The sequence below is a fragment of the Ostrinia nubilalis genome, chromosome 2 (genome assembly GCF_963855985.1).
Source record: "Ostrinia nubilalis chromosome 2, ilOstNubi1.1, whole genome shotgun sequence".
NCBI lineage: Eukaryota > Metazoa > Arthropoda > Insecta > Lepidoptera > Crambidae > Ostrinia > Ostrinia nubilalis.
The window spans coordinates 6877040-6892443 of record NC_087089.1 but is presented as its reverse complement, the minus strand read 5'-3'; the positions used below and the strand labels follow the sequence as shown (position 1 = coordinate 6892443).

Genomic DNA, 15404 nt, shown 5'->3' with positions numbered 1-15404 from the left:
TAAATAAATAATAAATAAATACTATCCTTGGATATTTTACACTACGCCTCTAAGTAGTCCCAAACTAAGCAAAGCTTGTACCTACTTATGTAGTATTGTTTGAGTACCGCTCGCTCGATACATTTCTGAAGTGCAGTTGAAATAAATAGTAACATCATTAATTTACTTTGAAGAAATTCAATAAGAAATCTTTATGTTGGGCCCCAAATCGTTCTCCCATAAATGATCATGAGGTGTAACCTGTAGCTGTACCTCCTTTAATATGCTTGGTGTAGCAAATATAACGTCATGTTATAACGTCCTATAGCCAAGGACGTCCGTGTATAAAACAAGCTTAGATTAATAAAACCACGATAATCGACGATCCGATGACATAATTGACACCGAATCACCTTGAACTGAGCCCCATGTTCGATTCCCGGTCGTATTACATAATTTGAAAATCGACCAAGCACGTGTCTCTCAGAGCGTAAGTAGCATGTTTGATCGTCAAAATAAGCAAACTGAAGTAAACTTATACCTTTTTTAGGGTTCCGTGCCCAATGGGTAAAACGGGAGTCCAATAAGACTTCGCTGTTTGTCACCAACCAAGCTGTATCGCATGAACCGTGATAGCTAGACAGTTGAAATTTTCACTTTTCACAGATGATATTACCTATTTCTATTGCCGCTAAGTATAAAAACAAATACTAAAACTCGTACTTGGTCGGCCTTTATAGAAATTATGTGCCGCGCGCCGTCTATGTTCGTATAATGGAAACAAGTTTGAGAACACGCTTATTGAATTGAGAGACAATTTTTTATTTTAATAATTTATTTACCCACATACAAAAGCCGGAATTGATTAAGAATGAAAGGAAATTATCATGTATGTACTTATTAACATTTTAGACAGATTAAAAAATTCACAGTAAACACACTTATTTTGCCTCAATCAAAATGCAATTTGATTATAAACACAGAACAGAAAAAATTAGAATTTCAATCAAGGAATTATTATCACATTTTTAATCAACCATGTGTGTACAAATAGTTTAGGAATGTATGGGAGTACAAGTAACTTTGTGGTTAAATCTAAGATGTTATTTAATTAACCATCTAAAAAATATTTGCTATTTATTCCATAAAAAACATAGGTCTTGTATTATGGGTAAGAATTTAAAATTATTAAATACAAGAATTAGATATTTAATGACACAGACTGTTGCTTGTACTTATACTGGTGATTGCCATAACATTTGAGCATAGTTATTTTTAATATTCTAATATTATTATTGTATAAATTAATATTTCTTCAAATTATAGATAACATATATTTACATAATTTCAGTCTAGCTAGGGTGAGTAATAGTAAAAAGCAATAAATTCAATAAAGTGAAAATAAATTAACATAATTGTGGTGTGTACATGTTTATATAAAAATATTATAGTTTAAAGTAACTAGTGATATTTGGTATAAAGTTAAGATGTGATAAATACATTCAAACATCAAAACATTTTTTTCTTCATAGCGGTGTATCTTTCAGTGTATTCATTGTATCCTTCAACAGAAGCCAACTGCTTCACTTCAAATAAGTTACCATCCAAATTCATTGTGTGTATTTTTGAATCTCTAAGCAAACTTGGGTTTATAGCCTCAAGACTCAAGCAGTTTTCTTCTAATCTTAATATTTTCAATCTTGGAGCTAGATGTAAATCTTCACTTAATGCGGAAATCTCATTTTGACTTAAATTTAACTCTGCTGCAAAGAAGTTTGACATGCCCGTTGGTACTTCAGTGATTTTATTGTGAGAGAGGTCCACTACCTCTAAATTAGAAATACCCAGCAATTGCACTGGAAACCGTTTGAATTTATTGTTATTCAAATAAATTTGTTTCAAATTGCATAATTTACAGAATGTATGTGGCAATGATTGGATGGAATTATTAGAGACGTTTAACAGCTCCAACTTTTGCAGATTGGCAACATAATCTGGTACCATTTCTAATTTGTTGCTTTCCAAATTCAGTTGCTTCAATAGTTTAAACTTGCTTAATTCCTCTGGCAAAGAAGACAGTCTATTCTTAGATAGATCTAGATTTCTGAGTTTCTCACTTAGACTTATAACTTCTGGTGGAATGTCTTTGAGTTTGTGGTCAGATATTTGTAAAACACCTGTTTTAGAAGCAGTTTCATAGTGTTGTTTCAAGCCTGCATTACCCATTGTTGCTTGTTAAATGCACTACAGCATGTCCGTTTAAGTATATGCGTACTTTTATTAACTCCACTTCTAAGTAGGTTCTGGTTACTATTTATTCAATTAATTATGTATATTTTTTTATTATTTTCCAAAATTAAACAATATTTTTTGACAGATTGACACTGACGCAGATTGTCGCAGATGACACTGACATCGACGCAAGTTGCCATTGTAAAAAATTGCAGCTTAGTGTCGTGCAAATATGCCCCAAGTGCCCAAGCACAGAGCACGTGCCCAAGGACAATGTGACCTTAAGGTCATAGCACACTTACAAGCTCGAAAAGGAATCGTAACCGTATCGTCTTCCAATTCGCCGTCAACTAGGCATCAAACCATAGCATCAACCTAACGTAAACGAATCAGCAGCGCCTGTACGTTAACTCGGTTATGAATAGGCGACGACGCCGCGCATATGGCTCGCCGCTCGTTGACCACCACCACTGAAGGCACCAGATAAATTGAATCTCATTCGTACGTTCATATCAGCCAAATGAGGTCCACTGCTGGACAGAGGCTTCCAACCACACCATGGATTTCCACAACGACCGATCCAGCGCTGCCCGCATCCAGGGACCTCCCGAGACCTATAGCCTAATGCCCTCTAAAAATTGGCAATACCTCAACTAGGTTATTAAAAGATCTTTACGTGCAAATAAATGTAGTGTGAATATTTTATTAATTGATCTGATGTTAAGAAGGCCGCAGGCCGCTACGCTAACATGGAAATCATTGGAGGAGGCATATGTTCATGAAGACACCAAAAACTTCACTTTCTTCATCCTGCACCCCTTTTGATGCTAACATCCTACTTCCTACTAATATTATAAATGCGAAAGTTTGGATGTCTGGATGTCAGGATGTCTGGATATTTGTTACTCTTTCACGCAAAAACTACTGAACGGATTTTGACGAAACTTTACAGTATTATTTTTTATAACCCAGAATAACATATAGGCTATAATTTATGACGATCTGTGACAAATTAAATTTCACGCGAGTGAAGCCGCGGGCAATTTTTAATAATTTGATCGTTTTAAAGTGTTAATTGAAACCATTCTCCAATTTAAATAATATCTCTCAATAGTCATGGCAACATTTAGAAACGCTCCGTTTCAAGTGATTTTATTCTCATTACTATGTAAATGCATCTGTCTCTCTTTGTAACACAATTTTAAAAAGAGACAGAACTATCGTCATTTTTGGTTATTGTTCGTGTAATGGAACATAGCAATGTAAAATTGAGTTGAAAGGCTGATCGAGAATTATGGGTTATTTTTTAATTTTAAATGTTTTCCTATCATTTTTGGTAAATTTTTATTAAAGTAAAGTGAAGAAGTGAACTGGTTATTAATATTGTTCTATTTATGAAGACACAACTTAGAAATCTTAACTTGTTATTTTGTACCGCGGGAAAACTGTGAAACGTTTGACTACTATAATGGCCGCAATAGCGCCAATGCTCTTCATGTTTGTTCTTCAGCATTATTTAGGCTAGGAGTGCTAGTTATGATTTTTATATCATGTTTATGAGTTAGAATCCCTTCATTGAAATGGACATCAACGCAGGTAAGCATTATTATTTTATATTTTTATTGTATTGAACATGGATACCTTTTCGTTAGATTCGGAGTGATCGCCTAACATTGAGGTACTCTACTCAACGTGTCCTATTTCAATAGATACACAGTTATTTACTATTCTACATAAATAATTACAATGGTTTTCAATACGCCATGATTGACAAATGATAAATGAGCAATTAATAAACGAGAAAGAATTTTGGAAAGCTGAACCTAATTGATTCGTCAACATGCCAATGGCTACATTACATTCCTCTAATTTAGATGAAAAACATTCTTCTCACCATTGGTTTTACTTGAGGGCGGCGGGGTTTCATGTCACTTGACAAAATGACATTATTATTTTTAAGTAGATAAGTTCCACAGCTAACAAACAGTGTTGGACCTGGAGGAAAAGAGGATTTCACAATAATTTATATTCATAGAAGGTTTAATTGTAAGCCACTGGTTTAATTGTATTCTCTTTGGTATATTTCCTAAAATCTCAAGTTGTGTGACATGTTGGGTCAGAGTTTCTGAGAGAACATTGAGCCAGAGCATTCTGTGAATTCTTCAAAATATCCAGACTGTTAGTACTTGCCAATGGTACTTGCTTTGTAAGATAGAAGTTATATTAATAATACTAGTTAGTATCACATTTATGAATGACCATGAATCATATGGATTAGTAAAAGTTTGAAGTAAGAAGCAAAAGTATATCAATATTCTCCACTATAGTCTTTTTCACCTAAGATGATCCGTATGACGTTTCGAGTTTGAAAGATTTAGAGATGTCACATAACTAAACCATAGCGATTTATCTATCGATTTTTTTCGAAGAGTTAGTAAAACCTACTTTTAGAGAAATATTTTGTATAGGTGTTATTTAACAAAAAACATGTTTTTTTTAATTACAAATATAATTGTAACAATTTTTTATTGATAATATTCAAATTTCATGGTTCGTGTTCAAAAAAACGATTCCTAAAAAGTACTGGTTCTGTTTCTATAAATTAAAAACTATTAATTTATTTTCAATGCGTTTATTAAAGTCAATAATCGAAAAATATAGTTGATTTTTGTGATGTTTTTAATAACTAAGTATTCACTGCAATCGATTAATGAACCGCGGAAATAATCGATTTTATTATACAAGAAATACCCCAGCACTAAATCTATTCCGTTTCACACATTGCGTACATTAAATAAAAAATATGTTTACATCGTATTTAATTAAAATATAACCAATAGACTCAGATTTTACTATATATTTCAAGACAAGTAGTTAATTTTTTTTTATTATGTTGCTAATAAAATACAAATATTTTTTTAAAAATATTCTGCATATGTAGTATGCGTAAAATGGATAACCTTGAAGTGTCATACGGATCATCTTACGTGAAAAAGACTATAGTCTCCACTATTGTAATTTCACACAGCATCACCAACAAATTATTAATTATTATTGTTTTTATATCTGCTTCTTTGGATGGGAAAACAAATTACATGTAAGTATTTTAAGTTAAAGATAATGTCAATGTAAATATGTTTATCAAACCTTATGAACAAATTGCATTGTATTAGTGTGATCAAGATGCTCAAATATTGTTAAATTTTAATTGCTATAAACATAACCTGTAAACTGATATTACTGAATCTACACCATGATTATCTTGCATAAAAATCAGTTGATAAAACAGAAACTATCATTATATCATTAAACTTACTTCTAGATTAAATGTTTTTCATACAATTTCATTCATAACTCGTTTTTCTTTCTCAAAGAGGTCACCACACAATTGTCACTGATCGATGCACTCCTGAGCGACCTTGACAAGACAATTACACCATGCGCAAGTAAAAAGAATGAGAAAAAAGAAGAAGAAACACAGGATGCGATGCCAGACTCTACTACCAACACGGAAAAGAACAATGCCAACCCATTCCACTGCGGAGTTGATGTCCTTGTCCCCAACAAGGATGGCCGCTACTATTTAGGTATGTATAGGTCTTACTTGTTATTGTTTTTAATCTATTTCATGAGTAATTCAATCAATATAGGGTGATTGCTATAGTAATTGGCCTGTACATAGCTATTGGCCACCTTGGCTAAAATAAAAATAAACAAGCATATGTACGTTATTAAGAGTGAAAAAGAGACACAAATACTTTCTCTGAGCAATACGCTGTCCAATGTAGTATGTCAGAGTAAGAACAGATGGCACTCTAAACAGCAGAAGCTTTCTTTCGACAACGAGTCGTCCGAGTAGCCGCATGCTTGTCAAAATTTTAAGGTAAATATTTATGAATATTGTTCGTAATTTAATTGTTTTTGCTTGTTATAGTAATTTTACTGTTTTTTTTTGTAAAGAGATAAATGGTAGCTTATGTAAATAGATTAAGTTACTTTGTTTTGGAATAAAATAACTTTAAAATTATACCGGCCAATAACTATACCACGTTTCAATTTATTTCAGTTATTGGCCATGGGTGGCCAATAATTAAATTTTACTTTTATTGTATTTTTATTCAAGATTAAGTTAATTTAACCCTTTAATATTTGCTATTAAAATACTAACGTCCTAACCTATTAGGATCAGTAATTAGCCGGGGGGCCAATTACTGACACTTATGCACGGCCAATAACTATTTTTATTGATTTGTGGAAGACTTTCTACGGATTCCCCCAGAGCCAACTCGAAAAGGGAAGAGAAATATATCGCGATTACCGTTTCACATATCAGGCCAAAATATCAGAGGATTCTGGAAGAAAAAGCTTAAGAAAAAGAAATCCTCGAGAAAGAAAAAAGGGAACGGAAAATTGAAAGAGAATAAAAAAGAGAGGACAGAAAACTGAAAGCTGAAGAAAAGAAAACTGCTAAAATAAAAAAAGTAAGAATAATGTATCTGTATCCAATCAAATCTGTAATATTTGCAAAAAGCTCATAAAAAATAGACTTTTAGTATGCTCTGAATGTCACCGTGTCTTTCATAAATCTTGTGCAACAGCATATTACTGAAGAAGAAGGAGACAGTTATCTTTGTCACAATTGTTACAATGTTACTGAATGTACTGACGATGATGAGATAGATGAAGAAATCGATAAGAGTGATACTGATGACGAATTCTTAGCTAATCTTAAGGAAAGACAAAATGAGTTAGGTTTACAAAGTGTGAAGTTTCAGTGATTTTTATGGGTTTTTTTCGGTGGCTAATAAATGTACTTCTAGGAGCCAATTACTGTGTTTTTGGGGCCAATAGCTAAATTTAATGTGATCTCTGTTATTTTTAAAATTATTATTGTAATTCTTATCGTATAACACCAAATAGGTATTAGCTTAAATAGCAGCAATATTGTTTTCTCATAATAAAATATAAAAAGTAAACAAAAGTCGAGTTTTTGTTACATTTTACACAAGTTAACTTACACAACGCTCTTAAAGGGCCAATAACTGTAGCAATCACCCTAATATAGGTTATGCCTGTAACATTTTTGAGTCATGTTATTCTTGTTGCTTAGAACATGCAGTAATTATAAAGCAATATTTAATGACATTATAATGGCTCTGTTGACTCATTTTCAGTACTTATTAGGTATGACATTAATGTAAATAAGTTATGCTAAGCATCACTAATAGAGGAATTATGGCATAAGGTAAAATAAAATTAGTAAATTTTAAAGACCATTCCTACTTTATTTAGTGATCAAGTTACCACACAAAACACACCACCAGAATTGTCAATGATGTCATGTAATAAACCAAGTGTAACTGTCATAAAAAAACGTAGGTGCATTTCTAGTAGTTTATTTTAGAATGCTGCATTTTTAATTTTTACCGTAACCGTTTATCAATACAGGCACAATTGTGGAATTGAGCACAAGCAACGACAACGATTCGTGTGAAGTTGGTTCGGGGGTGGCGCGATGTTTAGTCAATTTCGGAGATGGTACCCACGCGTGGGCATCGGTGGCTACTCTCAAGCTGCTGAGTGCTCCTCCGGCGGACGACGGGCGTATTATGTGCGTGGTTTGCAAGAGGCGCGAGGGCCCCGCGGCCAGCCCTGCCACCAACGCGATCATCGCTTGCGATATGTGCGGCAGGGGATACCACGCGAAGTGCCACTCGCCGCCTGTGGAGTCGTGGATCAGTGGTAAGTAACTAATTGGTATTGTTATGCCCGTTTTCACCATCATCCCTAAGTTTTAAGTGACCCATATGAAAACAAAATTCCTGTTGTATGTGTTACCAAGTGAGCCCTCACTTAAAAATTAGGGATTGATGGTGAAAACAGGGAATAGTCTATTCCATAGGCATACTCAGTAGAGAGCAGGGGAAAACAGATTGCATATTTCTACATGGGCACTCCATGTTACGTGTTTGTGTGTATGACCCAGCCCCCTAAGTTAGAAGCTGGATCTATCTGTCTCGTAACAGTTTCAGTCTGGCATGTCCCTTTTCCCATAACTACTCAGCATTTCAGTCATGTTATCCTTCAATAACAATGTTTTTGTATATGTAAATTAGCTAAAAAAAAACACGTATGTGTTTTGATTCACGACTAAATGTCATTTAAAAAAATACTTTATTTAATTGAAATATTTTTCATTTTTTTGTACATTTTATTTGGTTATTTGGTTCGATGATTAAAAATGTTAATTTCTTCCAGGGGCGTCATGGCATTGCAAGAGATGCGTAGACCAAAGGTACAGAGTGGCGGCGGCCGAGAATCGGGCTCTGAAGCGATCAGATCTGTTTAGATTTAAGGGCGGGCAGCAACGGAGGCAGCAGCAGGAACTGACCCCTCCTTGTGATGTACGTACTTTTAAGTTAATAACGGGATTATTCCCACCTCTCGTTCCCAACTTCTCACCACTGCAGCTCCTGTGTAGCCCGGATTTACAGCTTGACCGCCAATAAAACCCAATCAATAAAGGTCGAGTTTGTCCTGAAGAGAAGTTAAACTTTTAAGTTTAAATTTTTATGTAATAAAATAGCGGTCGTACTTGTCAAATAGCCCACTGCATATGAGTGCTACAGACGAAAAAGGTGTTTTTGAGTCCGCTGGACCCGGTAAATAAAGTGATACAGGACTGGTAAAGCAAGGCTTAAGAAATAAATTTATTGATCACCAACCTTTCAAAGGCCAACAGTCAGTCAATCCAGAAAACTTAAACTTAATCGTTTGTTTACAAAACTAGGCATTTAGTAAATTCCAGGAATTAATATGTAGACCCCTCACAGAATGGAAAAAGAACATCGATGTCCAACTGTATCCTACATTTCAAATGGTTTAACTGTTACCTTCATTTCATAACACCTTAAATATGTGACTATATTTCAGACCGCATCATCCACGGCATCCGATGCGGGAAAGGACCAAAATGAAACTAACTGCTACTGCGGAGAAAAAAGCGATTGGCTTGCACAGGTACTTGCCAACTCAGATTCATCTTTGGGGGAATATACACAGCGATATTCATATGACTTGGAACATTTCCAGATGCTGTTATGCTGCAGATGTTCTCGATGGTTCCACCAAAGATGCGTGACCAGTTTGCAGTATCCGTTATATGCGGGCGATAAGTAAGTAATAAAATAAGCAATAAAGAAAATTTATTCTCATTAATACTTATCTTAAGACACTTTGATAGAGAGCAATAATTATAAGTAAAAGTATGAAATTAATTAATATTGTTATGTTAGGTATAATATTTTACATCAATATCTTAACGACCTGTTAATACTTTCATCACTATTGTATTTTATTAGTCTTGTAGCCTAACCACGGACTATCTTTTAGCTTTCGCATACATGAATAGTGGACAGGCCTATCCAACAAGGATGCACTAAGTTGCATTGTGAGGAATGTGTTTGTCAAATACCAATATAATTATGTAGTTCATGTACCTAGCTTCGCTCAGTTCGGGTCTAGTGGAAAAGGTTTAGTGGAGCGATGATTTTTATAAATATGTGAAAAAAGTACGAACACGTCGAATGTCATCCTTGCACGCTTCACTGAGCACCTTCCGTCTCTCATTTTCCTCGCACATCTCACGGAAAAAAAACACCCTAATAACCTCTATTTCCACCACAGGTTGTACATATTCGCGTGCGCACACTGCAACGGCGGCGCCGAGTACCTTCGTCGGCTCGAGCTGTGCTGGCTAGAGTTGGCGCATCTGGCTCTATACAACTTGACAGCGTACAATGCGCCCAATTACTTCGATCTGGACAGCGTCATCATGCCCTACATCATGGATAACTGGCACGCGCTGCAGCTTCCCGAAAAAGTAAGAAACTCTTTAGACACACTCCCTCAGCTTCCAGGAACAGAGACCGAATGGAACTACTTACTACAACTTGACAGCGTACAATGCGCCGAATTACTTCGACCAGTAGGCCTAAGATGCGCGCCGCGATAAGCGGTTATCACGCCATTTTATCGATTTTGCCCATACATTTTGACGTCGATAAAAGTTATCACGGCGCGCATCTTAGACCTACTGGACAGCGTCATTATGCCCTACATCCGTTTGTTAGTCGTATACCTCGAAATCAAAAAATCCTTGTAGCTTTTCACCTATTCGCATTTCGCCGCGATATCAAAATTTCTGAATAGATTTTTATTCTTGTAGTATAATTTTTGATCGCTAATTACAATTGTCTATTCATAGTAGATTTACTTTCCTGCCTGTCTTCACTGTAAATAGGCTATTGATAAAATACATGCTACATCAAAATTTGCTACTGTTGTAAAAATCTGTTAAAAATATATGCTAGTAACAAAATATACTACCGATATTACACGCTACAACAAAAAACGCTATCACGGTGAAATGCGAATAGGTGAAAAGCTACAAGGATTTTTTGATTTCGAGGTATACGACTAACAAACGCCTACATCATGGACAACTGGCACGCGCTGCAGCTTCCCGAAAAAGTAAGAAACTTTTTAGACACACTCCCTCAGCTTTCAGAAAAAGAAACCGAATGGAACTACTTACTACAACTGACAGTGTACAACGCGCCTAATTACTTCGTCTTGCCGGGCTAGGATACACGCCGTGATATGCTTTATCGACGTCAAAATGTTTGGGTAAAATTGATAAAATGGCGTGATAACTTATCGCGCATCCTAGGCCTACTGGTCAGCGCGTCATCATGCCGTATATCATGGACAAGTGGCACGCGCTGCAGTTTCCCGAAAAAGTAATAAACTTTTTAGACATACTCCCTCAGCCTTCAGGAACAGAATCTGAATGGAATACTTACTACAACTGACAGCGTACAATGCGCCCAATTAATGACTCGTCAGGTCTTCAAGTTTAGATTGGTCTTACGAAATTATAACACCGATGTGCCCATATACTTCGGTCTGCTGCAGTTGTCCGAAAAGGATGGAGCTGCACACTAGATACAGAATGAGCTATGAGCATAGGTATGCTTCTGTTGAAATTATTGTCTACTATCTGATAACGCAGTAACTACAGCCCGTCATAAATGTATGACTTAAATCTTGTCTGTGGTCTATGTGCATTGGCGTCTGATGGCGAAATATACGTCTTTATTATTAATTATCATTTTAGGCTCTAATTATAGGAATGAAATCACCGGCATATAAAGCGGGATTTAGTTGAAAGCGTTTCAGATAACATCGCATTCTCGTTCGGTTCCGTTGTCATTAGTAATGACCATTAAGTATAAGTAGTTGATTAGTTAATGACTACACTTTTCCAAAATTTTGTCACACAAATCATTTCTTAACTATATTTCCATGTTAGCCCCGCCCCTTCTATTCTTCACAAAATAATACCATAATGCCTTCCATTTAAAATTTCATTGTATTCGCAACTCGAGCCACTCATTTACAGAAGCAAATGAAATACTCAAAATAAAATAAAACTTTACAAGTATAACATAAATCAGTCGTAATGGTAGCATATTTTTTATCTTGCCCCAAATACTTACAGTATACAAAGTATGTCAACTAAATATACTCTGTAGATGTGGCGGACTCCGGTGAACGAGCGGCGAGAGAAGATACTGACCGCGCTTACATCGTCGCGCAAGCGCTTCAAGTGCGGAAGGGAGATGAAGAAGCGTGCGACCATCTGGGGGCTGCGCCTGCGTCGTCCGCCGCCGCCGCCCATGCAGCTGTCGGCATTGGAACAGGTATACCAGTCAACGAAGTCTCTAGTCCAGTGGTTCTTAACCGGTGGTCCGCGGCCCACTGGTGGTGGTCCCTGGAAGCATTCCAAGTGGTCCACGAAGTGCACTTGTACACCTTGGTCAAAACCACTTTTAACTGATTTTTGTAGTCAAACTGGTTTTGTCCGATTATGAGGTGGTCCCTGACAAGACAGAAATTTGGTGAAATGGTCCCTCATGACTTTTAAGGTTAAGAACCACTGCTCTAGTCTCTAGCGTAGGCGCATACCACCGACTTTTAGTTGGCCGATAGTTGGGCCCGATTCTAATTCGTGTGAAGAATCGGCCGATACCAAATCGGTGTAATGTGCGCACTTTCATACAATACATCTCCATACTGATCAACTGCCCGACTAAACTATCGGCCGACGAAAAATCGGTGGTCTGCGCCTAGGTTAAATATTGTACCTAGGTTCGAAGACGATCGCATACCGCAATCGAAGATAACTACTGCTTTTTCACGTTTTAAATTACCTACTGAAACTGATGCTATAGTTGCAATTTGTTAGTGCAGATGCTAATCTGAGCGGAAATGTTTGCGGAGCGGTCTGCGATCTTCTTCCAAATCACATTCTAAATCGTGCTTGAAGAACGTTCGATCATCGTTCGTTCTATCATTGAATGTTAATAAAATTGCTTATTAAAACATATGCTGTATGTTAATTTTGCCAGCTACTTTGATTTAATACCATGTTAATAGTAACCATAGACAATTAAAATTGTTTTAGCAAATATTTGAAATTATACAAAATATTTATTCTTGTCATTCTAATCAGTTTTTGTTTGCTTTTTATCAGATAAAGAAAGGAGAACCTTTGACTGATGATATGGTTAGAGAATATGCACCTAGGCTTCGCTTTTTGTCACGGCCACCCTCACCGCAAGCGCAATCCATCGTAGATGACAGGTATTGGTTGGATTTATTTCATATTCAAATTAATTTTTACTTTCTTAGACTACAGTATACTTACAAAGTCTCTTCTTTTGCAGTTTACAACCGTCAAGTAGTAACCCATACAAAAGTTCCTATAAAAATCAGCACATGATTGTCCCAGTCGATGGCCACTGGTTGAATTTAATGATGGGAAAACGGTTTCATGAAAATTTGAACTCTAACTCAAATTCAGAAAATGACTCCACAAGTTCCTATGAATCTGTTAAGCTTTCCGAGAATGAGGAGCAACGCTCTCCTGCCGTCTGTACTTCTTCCACTAGGAAATCTGATGCCAAAGATGATAAATTAGAAAACATATCGAAAGTTAATGAGTCTTCGTCTCTGCTAGAGACCAGTAAAGCTAATTCTGTCTGTGAAACTCCTTCTGTGCCATCGTGTAACACATCATTAGTTCCATGTTCTGTAAAGTTAGACAAAATACCCAAAGAGACTCCTGAAGAGAAAACCGATGACAAAACTGATAACGGCAGTTTGAATATCAACACGCATTCGACTAGAATAGCGACTATGAACTTGGAGGTGTCCAAGTTGTCCACTAAAAACATTATTGAACATTCCAAAATAATGTCGCTGCAACACATGGACAGTGTGCCCGCTTACAGCAGCAACTTCATAGAGATAGAGTCGTCAGGAGACGAGACGTCCAGTAGAGGCACTTTAGATGCTATTATTCCACCATTAAAAGACTTTCAAGGAAAAAATAATCCTTTCTTGATGAAAAACACTTACCCATCGAAGTTCAACTCATTAAATATGTATAAGCATAGCAAACAAAATGGGAAGCAGTATCCGTTCCAGTCAAGACTTTCTTTGCCTGTGCAACTGAATCCCCTGATGGGTCCTCTTGTGAGGCCGCTGAAGAGAAAGCTTAGTGAAAAGGACATAGTTATATTACCTAATGGCGAAGTGAAACGCAGAAAACATCGAAGACCTAGGAAATATTTGCAAATGCAGGTGAGTTTATGCATGGTTTACCATTTTAAAATCCTACAGTAAGCAGTTGTCTCTAAAACTATATTTGCATTCTACATGTTCGATGACCAAGAACATTACATCCCGCCTTCATTTCTTTTAGTTAGGGCTCCAGGAAAAAACAGTAATTTAGAATGAAATGTTTTTTTTTCTGTACCTTCGTGTCATATCTATGTAACACACTCCTTGCGATTTACAATTCTAGGCCGATATGCACTTTACGATAAGCAATTAACATACTCCTATGTTTGGTTTACAGTTAAACAAGTCGTGTCCCCTTCCCGAGGACGCGAATAAAGCAGTCCAGGCGCAGAACGAGAACGTGGACGTCACCCCGCCGCCCGCTCACAACAACACAAAATTCCACGGCAGAAGACTGAGACAGCGGCAGGAGAAGAATTACTACGAGAACGCTCGCCGGAACACCACTAGCAACGCAAGCAATAACAGTAGCGTGAAGAGTTTGCAGTTGAGCCCGCACAAGAGCGGTGGAGGCAGCACCAGCGTTGATGCTCTCCAGTTGTCGGCACTGAAGTCCAGCGTTCAGTCGTACTTCCGAGCCGGGCAGACTTTCCGCGTGCTGGCACGTCGCCTCGCGCCCGGCGCGCAACCCGCCTACCTCATAGAGTGGGACTCCAACGCCTCGTAGTATTGTACGGCGTTATATGAATTTATTTAAATATACATGTAATGTAATAATATATATTATAAGCGCTTGTCTGTAGTCTAATTTAGTTGTACAGATCGAGGAATGTGATATATTATAATTCCATTTGGATCCGATCGTTTTATTTTTAATTTTACCTACAATTCCAGATCCATCATGTTGCTTCAGAAATTACTGTACATCTTAATCCCCATTATAAGCTCCAATTGGCGTTAACGGGGATTAATATTTCATGTCAGCCTTCTGTATAGATGACCCACGCTGAACTGTCCCACCAAACTCAATGACAGGGGGGCGCTACCATCGTTCAACTATATGGTTTCCATGAAGCTACAGATAAAAATGGAGGCCACACTCCGAATACCTACTTGAAGCACAAACTATGTATCACTATCTCGCTCTCTGTGGGCAGACTCCCTCTTTCTAAATAAACAAAAAAAATATAAATTTGCTCAAATTCAATGAAACTCAATGTAAAATCTTTATTTCTTGACATAGGTATCATTAAAAATGATAAGTGTAAATACTGGTAAAACGTTAAGAAGAAATTACTGTAAAAAATGTTTACAATGATCCAATGTCGGAAATCACGAAATAAACACTTACGCGTGGAATCTTATGTCACTTCCAGGACACCACGTACTACCGCAACCACGCACTACAAAATTTTGCATCATTTCTTGTGATAAAACAATGATTATTTCCTGTAAACAATCTCAAACGAAATTAACTGCATAATAAACAAAATAGTAAACAACCGCCATGATGGGCCGGATTGGGCCGATGTTGCCACATGGTA

General features: G+C 36.7%; 2 protein-coding genes across 2 annotated transcripts; one reads left to right on the top strand and one right to left on the bottom strand.

Moving 5' to 3' along the window:
- Positions 1 to 1344: 1344 nt before the first annotated feature.
- On the bottom strand, positions 1345 to 2378 carry LOC135086370 (leucine-rich repeat-containing protein 57-like). The gene has a single exon (XM_063981120.1). It carries the CDS (start codon positions 2203 to 2205, stop codon positions 1489 to 1491), a length of 717 nt encoding a protein of 238 aa, XP_063837190.1. The 5' UTR covers positions 2206 to 2378; the 3' UTR covers positions 1345 to 1488.
- Positions 2379 to 3465: 1087 nt separating this feature from the next.
- On the top strand, positions 3466 to 14716 carry LOC135081220 (uncharacterized). The gene is made up of 11 exons (XM_063975970.1): positions 3466 to 3807; positions 5586 to 5798; positions 7660 to 7953; positions 8470 to 8615; positions 9145 to 9231; positions 9304 to 9386; positions 9898 to 10093; positions 11808 to 11975; positions 12809 to 12918; positions 13002 to 13920; positions 14198 to 14716. The coding sequence occupies exons 1-11, from the start codon at positions 3792 to 3794 to the stop codon at positions 14585 to 14587; spliced, it is 2622 nt and encodes an 873-aa protein (XP_063832040.1). The 5' UTR covers positions 3466 to 3791; the 3' UTR covers positions 14588 to 14716.
- Positions 14717 to 15404: the final 688 nt, after the last annotated feature.